The sequence below is a fragment of the Pristiophorus japonicus genome, chromosome 4, assembly GCF_044704955.1.
Source record: "Pristiophorus japonicus isolate sPriJap1 chromosome 4, sPriJap1.hap1, whole genome shotgun sequence".
Taxonomy (NCBI): Eukaryota; Metazoa; Chordata; class Chondrichthyes; family Pristiophoridae; genus Pristiophorus; species Pristiophorus japonicus.
The window spans coordinates 235,613,216-235,628,338 of NC_091980.1; the positions used below are offsets into that span (position 1 = coordinate 235,613,216).

At 48.4% G+C, this 15,123-nt stretch overlaps 1 protein-coding gene across 1 annotated transcript in view; it reads right to left on the reverse strand.

The window, feature by feature from the left end:
* Nucleotides 1-12,492, reverse strand: part of peli2 (pellino E3 ubiquitin protein ligase family member 2) — a 198,062-nt gene extending 185,570 nt beyond the window's left edge. Inside the window, exon 1 of the mRNA XM_070877899.1 lies at nt 12,269-12,492. Within this exon, the coding sequence (XP_070734000.1) occupies nt 12,269-12,492 (224 nt within the window). The remainder of the gene's footprint in view (nt 1-12,268) is intronic.
* Between the last annotated feature and the right edge of the window lie 2,631 nt (nt 12,493-15,123).

Consider the following 15,123-nt stretch of genomic DNA (forward strand, 5'->3'; position numbering starts at 1 on the left):
GCCAATACCCCACACTCATATTCCATTCATCAACCCCCTTTGCTCTCCACCTCCTTCAAACACATCTCAGCAAACTCACACAGCCAACCAGCATGAGGCCTAGACCAATTTAGCCTGTGGGCCTCATTACCATATCCCAAGATGAACTCCTGCCCAAACCCAGTAGGAATGACGAAGGGGCCGGCAATAGCATTTAGGGTGGGAACGGTCCCTGGTATTAAGGCAAGTCGTCCGGGTTGGAGGATCATGAGGCAATCGTGGTCAGGTGGGGGGTGGGCGGGAAAAAAGGGTGAGGGGAACCTGGGGAAGACCGAGGACCAAGGTTTCTTCATGCGGCCTAGGAAGAACACTCTTGTTCCTCCTGGCCCACAAGGAAACCAGTACAACTTTTGAAATACTGACATTCCTGGGCCTCTTCTAGCCCCAGATGAATCTAATGCGAGTTTTCCCTAGCACGGTCAGCACTATGCGTGACTCGCAAGGCCCAAGGTTAGCTTTGTGTCAGGGTCCGAATCGTGCCAATAGACCCCAAATTTTTGAATATTGACAAAACCCTGGACTGGAAGGGCCTCAAAGCTCCCGAAACCCGTTAAAATATTAGCTGACGGGAGTGCATTATTAATGGAAAAGTTCAGCCCCCATTTTAAGCCTCCGCATCCCCCATTCTTGTCAGGCGCAGGGGGATAAAATCAATGCTAAAGTATTAACAAATTTAAATTATTCTATGTTCTATTGACCTTGATGCTGAGCCTCACCTGTGTCCTATTTGTAACCAGAAAGCCAGCTTATGTCCAAATGATTCAGTGGGTTTAAGTTAGATCTTAATCAAGCAATAACAACTGGAAATAAAATTAAAATGTAGAATACTTTGAGAAAAGCATACTAACCCACCTCACTTTCACATATGCCTCCCACCAACAGACAAAGGATTCAATGTAGCAGTAGAGTTGAAATTTAATATAGTTTTTCTACCAAAAATCTTAGGCGATGATACTACTGCATTCGTCCCACTACCACCCCAGAAAAGAAGTGACGCGCGATATTTTGCACTCCACTTCCTTTTGGGGGCGGTAACCCTAATTTCTCGCGCAAAGTCTTGTGCCTCGCATGTATTACTGCCCCCAAATGAGGCGAAACAGAAATCCCCGCCCCCCCCGCCACCCCCAAGAGTATGCTTGGTAATGAGTCCGGTTTGGGGAGTATTCCTTTTCCAGTCACAGATTTATGACCTTGCTCTGAGAATGCATACTGAACATGGATATTGAATGTATTGATTCGCCTTCACTTACCAGGGACAGCAATATACCTGGACTAGACTTCCCCAAGGGTTCATCCACTCCCCGACCTTATTCTCAAGGTGCCTGCAGAGACAGTTACAGCCTCTCACGCTAAGGGATCCACTTTGATTCAGTATGTGGACAATTTACTAGTAGCCAGCGCAGATGAACCAAGTAATCAGGAGGATGCTAATCAGTTACTGAATTACTTGTCCTCTCTGGGATACATAGTTTCCCCATCAAAGGTCAAAATTGGCCAGTTTCAAGTCAAGTTCCTTGGGATAATTTTATCAGGCACCCACCGAGTTATGGAGGCTAGCCGAGTCAAACCAATTTGCCAGTTTCCAGTCCCTAGCACGGCTAAACAAATGCGACAGTGGTTGGGGATGATCAATTACTGCAGATCCTGGATCCCTAATGTTGCTCTGATGACTAAGCACCTCACACTGTATACAAATAAGGAAGGCAGCTTTGAAATAAAAACCGCAGACGTCCAAGCCTCTATGACCGGCCCTTTCAACTGTATTGTACAATCCTGAAAGACTGTGCTACTGCTATCTTAACTCAGAAACACGGGGATAAGCATAGGCCTGTTGCCTACTACTCTTCCAAAATAGACCCCGTTGCCTTGGGGCACCATGTATGTACTCAAATATTAACCACCATCTACAATAGCCTTCAATCCGCTGCCAACCTTACCCTCCAGCAGGATATTGTTGTGTACACCTCTCACTCCGTAGCTGTCCTCCTGGGCCAACTGCAGACTCAACACCTAACCATGGCCTGGCAAAGCAGATATGAGATCAACTTACTAAATAGTCCTAAGCTGACCTTTCGGCACTCTACTTCCATTAATCCGGTCTGTTTTCTTACTGAGCCACCCCAAGATGAGGAAGAACCCAGTCATGATTGTTTATCTTTAATTCAAGAGGCCTCATCGGTCAGGGAAGATTTAGTTGATGTACCAATGGAAGACCCAGACTGTATTATGTATGTTGACGGAAGTTCTTCTATTAATCCAGAAGGTGCATGAATCTCAGGATACGCCATAATAAACCAGGAGAATCAGGTCTTGGAATCTGCCGCCTTTGAAACCGCCTATTCTGCCCAACAAGCTGAACTATTCGCCCTCACCCGAGCCTGTATCTTGGCCAAAGACCTCAAAGTCAATATCTATACCGACTCTAGGTATGCCTTTGGGGTAGCCCATGATTTCGGACAATTATGGAAAAATAGGGGATTCCTAACCTCACAGGGGAATGAGATATCCCATAGGCAACTAGTATCTGATTTGTTGCAAGCCCTCATGCTCCCCAAGCGCATTGCCATTGTTAAATGTACCGCCCACACCACCGGAAAATCCCCGGTTGATATAGGGAACCACTGTGCTGACAAAGAGGCTAAACAGGCCTCTCGTGAACAACAAATGATAGTGCCCAGAATGATGAGTCAGACTAAAAATCCTGCAAAGGATAAGTTAGCCTCGGAAAAACCAATGCCAACCATCCAAGATGTCATTAAAGCACAGGAGGACGCTCCTGAAAAAGAAAAACTGTTGTGGAAAAATTATGGATGTACTTATGACAATGTTTCTAAACTCTGGACCACTCCCGCGGAACAGACTTGCATATCTGACGAGTTGGCTCTATGGGTTATTGAATGTATGCATTTTGCTACTCATTGTGGAGCAAGGACCACAAGTGACACACTTTTGGCTACTTGGTGGCACCCTAGACTCCAGGCGCTCGCCCAGAACATCAGTAGTCGTTGCCTGGTTTGCCAGCAACATAATCCAGGGAAGGGAGTCCCCTGTAATTGGGGTAAAACGCCCTTACCCGAAGGTCCCTTTGAGACATTGCAATTGGACTACATTGAGTTGCAAAGAGTTCAGTGTTACAAATGTGTGTTAGTAATAGTAGATGTGTTTAGCAAATGGATTGAAGCCTACCCTATCCTGGACAATAAGGCTCAAACTGTTGTTAAGGTGTTAATGAGGGAAATTGTTCCTAGATATGGAATCCCAGCTCGACTGAGTTCTGATAATGGCCCTCACTTTATTGGCCAAGTTAACAAAGAATTCTGTTCCCAGATGCGCATTAATCAGCAGCTGCATTGTGCCTACCAACCCCAAGCTGCGGGACTGGTTGAACGTGCTATCAAACTCTTAAAACCAAGCTTGCAAAACTGGTAGCATCAACCGGACTCAATTGGCTCAAACCCCTTCCCATAGCCCCATTTCAGATCCGAACCACTCCCACCGGTAAGGCTAGATTGACCCCTGCTGAGGTCATTTATGGTAGGCCCCTTAGGACCCCCTGGAATCAGAATGTCCCCTCCACTGTCCAATTTCACCACATGACTGAGGAAATGACCACCTATGTTCTTTCTCTGACACAGGCTCTGCAAATAGCTCACAACCAGGTTCGAGAGGCTCACCTCGACCTCCTAGTTTTACCCGAATCGTCCCTCGTGGTACCAGGGAAGTATGTCCTGATTAAGAAATGGATTCGGAAGGGATTAGAGCCACGATGGGAGGGGCCTTTTCAGGTGTTACTCAATACCCCCACTGCAGCTAAGGTTGAGGGGAAAAGTGCCTGGGTTCACCTGCACCACTGCAAGCTCACCACCCTCTAACGAACCTATTTTACTGGTTATTCTAATTCCTGTTTCTGTTCCAGATTTCCTCTTCTCCATAGCTGAACAAGGCCATCGGCATCCTAATTGGAACGTGGACCAGTTTGAACTTTTACCCGTAGTGATAGACAGCCAGCTACACCGACGGTGACCTGAGAAGAGAGACGGGAAAACTGAACTCTTTTAATCAGCAAAATAATCGGACTATTTATTTGAATCCTGAGCCATAAGATGAAACTGTGTCTGTGTGCCACAGTCTGTATAAGTGTTGATATATGACAGTTTCGGCGCATGGGAGGGGAGACAGAGGCGAGAGCTCCATGTAAACACCTTTTTGTACATGTCTTATGTTTATGCGCAAAATGGGAACTTTTCTAGATGCTGGGTGTGTTCACATATCCCTATACATTCCAAAGGGGGAATTCCTTTGCGCCCCATTCCACTGACCCTAACTGAGACTGTCAGATAGATTCACAGCCAGACTATCGTGAGAGGAGGGGGGCCAATGCAAATACAAGAGATGAAAGGCGGGTCAAAAGAGAGATCACGGAGATCAGGAGTGGTATCATACCATTACCACGTGAACGACCACGGGGAGGTCACCAAGTGGGAGAGTGCTGGAGACCCCATTAGTCAGACGTTCCAGGGATGGTACCAACCAACCTACGACCGAGAAAAGGAACCCCCATTCTTAGCCCTGACCAATACCTCGGGAATTGGGAGGCCAACCGGGGACATATGTCTAACCCGAAATGACACCAGTAACAAGGGACATATCATAGGGTACAGCAAATGCCCAAACAGTCTCAACATCACCACAGGTGCACGAGTCACCATCCTCTCTCACCTTCCGAATAAAACAGGTGGAGGTCTGTGGGCCCAGTCTTTGGACCCGGAAGCAATATATCAGAAAGCAGCTTTTAACGGCACGTATTTCGTGTGTGGTCATAAGGCATATCCTTGGTTGCCTAGGCGATGGACAGGGTCCTGCTATCTGGGATATGTGGTGCCATTTGTGCGGCAAGTACGTACCCTGGAGGAAGCACATGCCTCCAGCCGATACAAGCGAGCCATCACCCCCACCGACAGGTTCTTTGGGGTCATGATGCTCCCAATCGGGATAAGACGTCTCATGGATGAAGTACAGAACCTAGAGGCGATATTGGAACAGATAGCTAACAATACTGCTGAAGCTCTGGAGGGCATCACAGCTGAAATGGTAGCAATACGGACCGTAGCATTACAAAACCGAATGGCCCTCGATTACCTGTTAGCTGAGAAAGGGGGAACGTGTGCCCTGAAAGTGCAACATTCAGATCCTTACATTCCTGACCGTCCAGAAAACATAACCAATCTCGCTGATCACATAAGAAGGGAGGTGAAGAAGTTATCCACACCAGCAGGAGGATCTAGCTGGTTTGATTGGCTATTAGGTGGATCTTGGAGATCCTATCTAATGCATGGGGCAATTATTCTCATCGTAGTGATAATTACCTGTTGTTTGATTGTTGGTTGCCTTAAGCTTTGTTGTAAAGTAATGATGGCAAGGTTAGCAAACCCTCTTGTGATCAAGGGCTCCCGGGTTATGATCCAACGAACTAAAGACCTACTCGACAATAACAACAATAAGATTCAGGAAATAGAGTGTGAACGGATGAATGCGATACTCCTAGAATAATCCTAAGGGTTATCATGGAATGATAAAAGGGGGGAATGAGAATGCATACTGAACATGGATATTGAATGTATACAGACATTAAAGTTGAGAAGTTGAGAACGTGGAAATTATATATGGACAGTATAAGCTAACAAAGAATTCATGGAGGAATAGCCATGAAAATCTCAGACTCGAGACTGCAAATGTTACAATACTGACACAGCTTGCAAAAAACTTCAAGGTCTTATTAGATCATACTACTAACCTGAAACATTAACAGAAGGAGAATAATGGGTCTTTGTGTAAAAACAGACCATACTAAGGTCGGCTTATGAGTGAACAAAGGAAAAGAGGGATCAAAGAGGATAGGCTGAACTAGGATGTCACTCTAATTGTATCTTGTTATCTTTTACCGAAAATGTATAACCGTCGTGCCTTAACAATGTAACGTCACTTTGTCCGTAGGAAGTGGGTGCGATAGAAACATAGAAAATAGGTGCAGGAGTAGGCCATTCAGCCCTTCTAGCCTGCACCGCCATTCAATGAATTCATGGCTGAACATGCAACTTCAGTACCCCATTTCTGCTTTCTCGCCATACCCCTTGATCCCCCGAGTAGTAAGGACTTCATCTAACTCCCTTTTGAATATATTTAGTGAATTGGCCTCAACTACTTTCTGTGGTAGAGAATTCCACAGGTTCACCACTCTCTGGGTGAAGAAGTTTCTCCTCATCTCGGTCCTAAATGGCTTACCCCTTATCCTTAGACTGTGATCCATCAGAAAGCATTCCTTCTGTCTGATAAAGTCCCCGGCCGGAGCTTTGAAATAAAAGCTTGCTTTGTTTAAAGCAGAATCGGTGTTCGACTCAGTGATTTCGCTGAACCAGATTGAGGGAAAATAATCCACATTTAACAGCTCTATAGGAAATACGTGGAATGGAATGGTCACTAAATATCTAAGAATCCAGGTAGTACTAAGTAGTTGATGGTACTGATCATTAACTAGGGCTTACTAGCAGTGCTCAACTAGCCTAACCTGGGAAAAAGTACTCTTTAAAGCTGTGGCTTTTGAAATTGATGACTATTCCTCTCAAGTTGCATCGTGCTTAATGCAAGATAACCCTTTCAAGACTGCGGATACATATCTGGATGGTTTTGCAGAATTGTTTTTTTAATTGCCCAAGGCTTCTCTTTTTATTTATTCTTTCATGGAATGTGGGCATCGCTGGCAAGGACAGTATTTATTGCCCATCCCTAATTGCCTTTAAGAAGGTAGTGGTGATCCGCAGCCTTGAACGGCTGCAGTCTGTATGGTGAAGGTAATCCCACAGTACTGTTAGGGAGGGAGCTGCAGGATTTTGACTCAGCGACAAAGGAACGGCAATATATTTTCAAGTCAGGTGAACTTGGAGGTGATGGTGTTCCTCCCCATGCACCTGCTACCCTTGTCCTTCTATGTAGTAGAGGTCATGGGTTTTGTAGGAGCTGTTGAAGAAGCCTTCGCGAGTTGCTGCAGTGCAACTTGTAGATGGTACACACGGCAGCAACATTGCTCCAATGGAATGAGTGAATGGAATGCCAATCAAGTGGACTGCTTTTAGTCGAGCTTCTTGAGTGTTGTTGGAGCTGCACTTATCCAGACAAGTGGAGAGTATTCCATCACACTCCTGACTTGTACCTTGTAGTGGATGGAAAGACTTTGGGGAGTCAGGAGGCGAGTCACTCAACACAGATTACCCAGCCTCTGACCTGCCCCTGTAGCCACAGTATTTATGAGATGAGTCCAGGAAAGTGTCTGGTCAATGGTAACCCCCAGGTTCTGAATGGTGGGGTATTCAATAATGGCAATGCCATTCCATGTCAAGGGGAGGTGGTTTCAGACTCTCTCTTGTTGGAGATGGTCATTGTCTGGAACTTGTGCAGCACAAATTTTATTTGACACTTATTAGGCCAAGCCTGGATATTGTCCAGGTATTGCTGCATGCGAGCGTGGACTGTGTCATTATCTGAAGAATTGCGAATGGAACTGAACACTGTTCAATAATCATTGAACATATCCACTTCTGATCTATAATGGAGGGAGGGTCATTCGTGAACCAGTTGAAAATGGCTGGGCCGAGGATATTGCCCTGAAGAACTCCTGCAGTGATGCCCTGGGTCCAAGATGATTGGCCTCCAATAATCACAACCATCTTAGTTTGTGCTAGGTCTAACTCCAGCCAATGAAGAGTTTTTCCCCTGATCCCCATTGACTTCAGTTTTACTCGGGCTCCTTGATGCCACACGCAGTCAAATGCTGCCTTGATGTCAAGGGCAGTCACTCTGCCCTCACCTCTGGAATTCAGCTCTTTATCCATGTTTGGACCAAGGATGTGATGAGGTCTGGAGCCAGTGTTCCTGGCAGAACACAAAGTGAGCATCTGTGAGCAGGTTATTGGTGAATAAGTGGCACTTGATGGGACAGTCGACAAGACCTTCCATCACTTTGCTGATGATTGAAAGTAGGATGAAGGGGAGGTAATTGGCTGGATTGGATTTGTCCTGCTTTTTGTGAACAGGATATACATGGGCAAATTTCCACTTGTCAGGTAGATGCCAGTGTTATAGCAGTACTGAAACAGCTTTGGCTAGAGGTGCGGCTAGTTCTGGAACATTAGTCTTCAGCCCTGTAGTCAGGATGTTATCAGGGCCCATAGCCTTTACTGTATCCAGTGCTCTCAGAAGTTTCTTGATATCACATGGAGTGAATCGAATTGGCCAAAGACTAGTATATTAGTGTGGATGATGTGGAATCTATATGGGTAGAGCTGCGAAACACCAAAGGGCAGAAAAAGTTAGTGGGAGTTGTGCACAGACCACCAAACAGTAGTAAGGAGGTTGGGGATAGCATCAAACAGGAAATTAGGGGCGTGTGCAATAAGGGTACAGCAGTTATCATCGGTGACTTTAATCTACATATTGATTGGGCTAATCAAACTAGTAGCAATACTGTGGAGGAGGATTTCCTGGAGTGTATAAGGGATGGTTTTCTAGACCAATATGTCGAGGAACCAACTAGAGAGCAGGCCATCCTAGATTGGGTCTTGTGTAACGAGAGAGGAATAATTAGCAATCTGGTCGTGGGGAACAGTGGGGAAGAGTGACCATAATATGGTAGAATTCTTCGTTAAAATGGGGAGTGACACAGTTAATTCAGAGACTAGGGACCTGAACTTCAAGAAAGGAAACTTCGACGGTATGAGATGTGAATTGGCTAGCATAGACTGGAGAATGATACTTAAAGGGTTGACGGTGGATAGGCAATGGCAGACATTTAAATATCACGTGGATGAACTACAAAAATTGTACATCCCTATGTGGTGTAAGAATAAAAAAGGGGAGGTGGCTCAACTGTGGCTATCAAGGGAAATGAGGGAAAGTGTTAAATCCAAGGAAGAGGCATATAAATTAGCCAGAAAAAGCAGCAAACCTGAGGACTGGGAGAAATTTGGAATTCAGCAGGGGAGGACAAAGGGTTTAATTAGGAGGGGAAAATAGAGTATGAGTGTGAGCTTGCAGAGAACATAAAAACTGACTGCAAAAGCTTCTATAGATATGTGAAGAGAAAAAGATTAGTTAAGACTAATGTAGGTCCCTTGCAGTCAGAATCAGGTGAATTCATAATGGGGAACAAGGAAATGGCAGACCAACTGAACAAATACTTTGGTTCTGTCTTCACTAAGGAAGACATGAATAACCTCCCGAAAATACTAGGGGACCGAGGGTCTAGCGAGAAGGGGGAACTGAGGGAAATCCTTAATAGTCAGGAAATGGTGTTAGGGAAATTGATGGGATTGAAGGCCGATAAATCCTCAGGACCGGATAATCTGCATCCCAGAGTACTTAAGGGAGTGGCCCTAGAAATAGTAGATGCATTTGTGGTCATTTTCCAACATTCCATGGGCTCTGGATCAGTTCCTATGGATTGGAGGGTAGCTAATGTAACACCACTTTTTATAAAAGGAGGGAAGAGAGAAAACAGGGATTTATAGACTGGTTAGCCTGACATCGGTGGTGGGGAAAATGCTGGAATCAATTATTAAAGATGTAATAGCAGCGCATTTGGAAAGCAGTGACAGGATCAGTCCAAGTCAGCATGGATTTATGAAAGAGAAATCTTGCTTGACAAATTTTCTAGAGTTTTTTGAGGATGTAACTAGTAGAATGGACAAGGGAGAACCAGTAGATGTGTGTATGTGGACTTTCAAAAGGCTTTTGACAAGGTCCCACACAAGAGATTAGTGTGCAAAATTAAGGCACATGGTATTGGGGGCAATGTATTGACGCGGATAGAGAACTGGTTGACAGACAGGAAGCAAAGAGTGGGAATAAATGGGTCCTTTTCAGAATGGCAGGCAGTGACTAGTGAGGTGCCGCAGGGTTCAGTGCTGGGACCCCAGCTATTTACAATATACCTTAATGATTTAGACAAAGGAATTGAAGGTAATATCTCCAAGTTTGCAGATGACACTAAGCTGGGTGGCAGTGCGAGCTGCAAGTGGGATGCTAAGAGGCTGCAGGGGGACTTGGACAGGTTAGGTGAATGGACAAATGCATGGCAAATGCAATATAATGTGGATAAATGTGAGTTTATCTACTTTGGTGGCAAAAACAGGAAGGCAGATTATTATCTGAATGGTGACAGATTAGTAAAAGGGAAGTACAACGAGACCTGGGTGTCATGGTACATCAGTCATTGAAGGTAGGCATGCAGGTATAGCAGGCAGTAAAGAAAGCAAATGGCATGCTGGCCTTCATAGCGAGGGGATTTGAGTATTGGAGCAGGGAGGTCTTACTGCAGTTGTAAGGGCCTTGGAGAGACCACACCTAGAGTATTGTGTGCGGTTTTGGTCTCCTAATCTGAGGAAGCACATGCTTGCTATTGAGCGTGTGCAGCAAAGGTTCACCAGACTGATTCCCGGGATAGCAGGACTGACATATCAGGAAAGACTGTATTAGCTAGACTTATTGGGCCCAAGTTTCCACAAGAAAAAAAACGGGCGCCCCTCCGAGCTGGGCGCCCGTTTTTCACGCCTAAAACGGCGCCTAAAAAAATCCTCGGTATTCTCCACCGACTTACAGGTCCTGTGGCACTCGGCGCAGCCGGCACGAGCTGTGGGGGGGGCGGAGTCAGGTCCCTGCGCTGAAAACAGTGCCGGGACCTCTGCACATGCGCGCTACAGTCGGCACGCAAGTGCAGTAGCTCCAGGCGCCGAACTGTGTGGGAGGGGCCCGAAGCACGCAGCCCCTAGCCCTGGCCCAATGGCCTCACTGGGGCTGCGTGAATGAGGCTCCTCCCACGGCCAGCTCCTGCTCCCCGCTCGATCAGACCCGACACTCGCCCCCCCCCCCCGCCGACCAGACCCGACCCGAGACCCGCTCCCCCCCGCCCCGACCGAGACCCGACACCCGCTCCCCCAGCCCCGCCCCGACCCGAGACCCGCTCCCCCGCCCCGACCCGACACCCGCTCTCCTCCCCCTCCCCGACCCGACACCCGCGCTCCCCCCCCGCCCCCCGACCTGACACCCGCTCCTGTTCCCCGACCCCCCCCCTCTTCCCCGACCCCCCCCTCTCTTCCCCGACCCCCCCCTCTCCCTCTCTCCCTCTCTCCCTCTCTCCCTCTCTCCCTCTCTCCCTCTCTCCCTCTCTCCCTCTCTCCCTCTCTCCCTCTCTCCCTCTCTCCCTCTCTCCCTCTCAGCGGCACGAACGCTGCAGAATTCTCCCTGGCTGAAGCACTTTCACACAGGTAGGAAGATGGTTTATTTAATCTTTTCTTGGCTTATAAATGTTTATTCAGGTTGGATTTATTTGTATAATATTTGTAGAAGTATAAATAAGGATTTATTGTCAAATTTAATGAGTTCCCTTCCCCCCCACCTCGTTCTGGGCGCCTAAGTTGTAACCTGCACCTGATTTTTTAATGTGTAGAACAGGTTTTTTCAGTTCTACAAAAATCTTCACTGGCGCCATTCTACTTTAGTTTGGAGTACATTTTCACTGTGGAAACTTTCAAATCAGGCGTCAGTGGCCGGACACGCCCCCTTTTGAAGAAAAAATTCTGTTCTAAACTAGAACTGTTCTACCTGACTAGAACTGCAGAAAACAAAATGTGGAGAATTGCGATTTCTAAAATAGTCCGTTCTCCACCAGTTGCTCCTAAAAATCAGGCGCGAATCATGTGGAAACTTGGGCCCATACTCACTGGAATTTAGATGAATGAGAGGGGATCTCATAGAATCGTATAAAATTCTGACGGGACTGAACAGGTTAAATGCAGGAAGAATGTTCCCGATGTTGGGGAAGTCCAGAACCAGGGGTCACAGTCTAAAGATAAGGGGTAAGCCATATAGGACCGAGATGAAGAGAAACTTTTTCACCCAGTGTTGTGAACCTGTGGAATTCTCTGCCACAGAAAATTGTTGAGTCCAATTCGTTGGACATATTCAAAAGGGAGTTAGATGTGGCCCTTACGGGTAAAGGGATGAGTGGGTATGGAGAGAAGGCAGGGGTGGGGTACTGAGGTTGCATGATCAACCATGATCATATTGAATGGCGGCGCAGGCTCGAAGGGCCGAATGGCCTGCTCCTGCACCTATTTTCTATGTTTCTATGCTGGTGGTGACCACAGGACAAGGCCAATATGGATCATCCATTTAATACTTCTGACTGAAGATGGCTGGAAATACTTCAGCATTGTCTTTTGCACTCAGAAGCTGGGCTCCACCATTGTTGAGAATGGGGGTTTTCATGGGGCAATCTCCTTCCGTTAGTTGTTTAATTGTCCACCACCATTCACGACTGGATGTGGCAAGACTGCAGAGCTTTGATCTGATCCAATAGCTGTTGGATCGCTCAGCTGCTTTCACTGTTTGGTATGCATGCATTCCTGTGTTGTAGCTTCACCAGGTTGGCACCTCATTCCCAGATACACAAGAACATAACATAGGAATTAGGAGCAGGAGCAGGCCATTCAGCCCCCCGAACCTACTCTGCCATTCAATGAGATCATGGCTGATTTTCTACCTCAACTCCACTTTCCTGTATTATTCCCATATCCCTTGATTCCCTTAACATCCAAAACTCTATCAATCTCTGTCTTGAATATACTCAAAGACTGAGCCTCCACAGCCCTCTGGGGTAGAGAATTCCAGAAATTCACCACCCTCTGAGTGAAGAAGTTTCTCCTCATCTCAGTCCTAAATGACCAACTCCTTATTCTGAGACTGTGACCCCTGGTTCTAGACTCCTCAGCCAAAGGAAACATCCTTCTTGCATCTACCCTGTCAAGCCCAGTAAGAATAGGGTATGTTTCAATGAGATCACCTCTCATTCTTCTAAACTCAAGAGAATACTCAATCTCTCCTCAGAAGACAATCCCCCCCCCCCATCCCAGGAATCAGTCTGGTGAACATTTGTTGCACTCCCTCAATGGCAAGTATATCCATCCTTAGGTAAGGAGACCAAAACTATACACAATACTCCAGGTGAGATCTCACCAGGGCCCTATTTAATTGCAGTAAGACATCTTTACTCTTGGCCTTTATTACAAGAGGATTTGAGTACAAGATACCATTTACTGTCTTAATTGCTTGCTGAACCTGCATGTTAACTTTCAGAGATTCGTGTACAAGGACACCCAGGTCCCTCTGAACACCAACACTTCCCAATCTCTCACCATTTTAAAAAACACTGCTTTTCTATTTTTCCTACCAAAGAGGATAACTTCACATTTCTCCACATTATGGGCCCAAGTTTCGAGCCGTGCCTAGAACGGCGCAGTCCACACCTGGACGCCCGTTTTTCGTGTCACAAAGTGCGCCTAAAAAAACCCTCCAGATTCTCCACCTCCCTGTAGGTCCTCTGGCCCTCGGCGCAGCGCAGCAGGAGCTGTAGGGGGCGGAGCCAGGGCCCTGCGCCGAAAACAGTGCTGGGACCTCTGCACATGCACGCTACAGTGGGCACGCAAGTGCAGTAGCTCCAGGCGCCCGAAACTGTGTGGGAGGGGCCCGAAGCACGCAGCCCCTAGCCCTGGCCGAATGGCCTCACTGGGGCTGCGTGAATAAGGCTCCTCCCACGGCCAGCTCCTGCTTCCTCCCGACCCGACTCCCGCTTCCGGACTGGACCGGACCCGACACTCGCTCCCCCCCCCCCCCCCCCGGACTGGACCCGACACCCGCGCTCCCACCCCCGGACCGGACACCCGCGCCCCCCCTCGGACTGGACCCGACACCCGCGCTCCTACCCCCGGACCGGACACCCGCGCCCCCCCTCGGACTGGACCCGACACCCGCTCCTCCCCTGGACCGGACCCGACACCCGCTCCCCACCCTGGACCGGACCTGACATCTGCTGCTCCCCCACCCCCTCCCCCGGACCGGACCCGACACCCGCTCCTTCTCCTCCTCTCCCCCCACCCCGGCCCCGGACCCGACACCCGTGCTCTCTCCTCCCCGCCCCGGACCCGACACCCGTGCTCTCTCCTCCTCCTCCCCCGCCCCCCCGGACTGGACCAGACACCCGCTCCTCTCCCCCCTCCCCAGACTGGACCCGACACCCGCTCCGCCCCCCGCCCCCGGACCGGACCAGACACCCGCTGCTATTTCTCTCCTCCCCCCACGTCCTCCGGACCAGACCCGACACCCGCTCTCTTTCCTCCCCCCCCCCCCCCCCCCCCAGACTGGATCCGACCTGACCTCCCTCTCCCCGACCTGACCTCCCTCTCCCCGACCTGACCTCCCTCCCCCCTCCCTCCTCCACCCCTCTCCCCCTGAACCGAACCGACCCAACGCCACCTACCTGTAAATCTGGTGCTGGGGACGGGCCCTGCCCGAAGTCTCGGGCCCGGCCCGTTCAGCCTCCCTCCCCCTTCTCCTTCCCCCCCCACCCCCCCAATCCCCTTCTCCCCCCCCCATCTCCTTCTTCCCCCCCCCCCAAATCTCCTTCTTTCCCCCCCCCCAATCTCCTCCTTCCCGCCCCCCCCAATCTCCTTTCTCCCCCTTCCCTCCCTCTGCTCCCCCCCTCTCTCCCTCTGCTCCCCCCCTCTCTCCCTCTGCTCTCTCCCTCTCTCCCTCTCTCCCTCTGCTCTCTCCCTCTCTCCCTCTGCTCCCCCCCTCCCCCGCCCCTCGCTGTCAGAAACACAGACACTGACAGAGAATGAGACACACAGACAGACAGAGAGATAGAGACACTGACAGAGACACAGAGGGGGGCATCCCAGCACGCTGTTGGAGGGCTCCAGGTGCTGCAGTCGGTAAGTAGAAAATTTTTTATATATTGATTTTTTAAAATTATTTTTTATTAATTTTTTTTGATTGATTTATTGGTTGATTTATTGATGTATTTATCATTTATTATTGATGATGGCTCTTTATTTGTAAAACTGAAGTGTTTAATGTTTGTAAACTTCCCTTTAAACCCCCCCCCCCCCCCCACACCATTCCCTATGCCTGATTTGTATCCTACGCCTGATTTTCTAAAGTGTAGACAAGGTTTTTTCGAGCGTACAAAAATCTTCA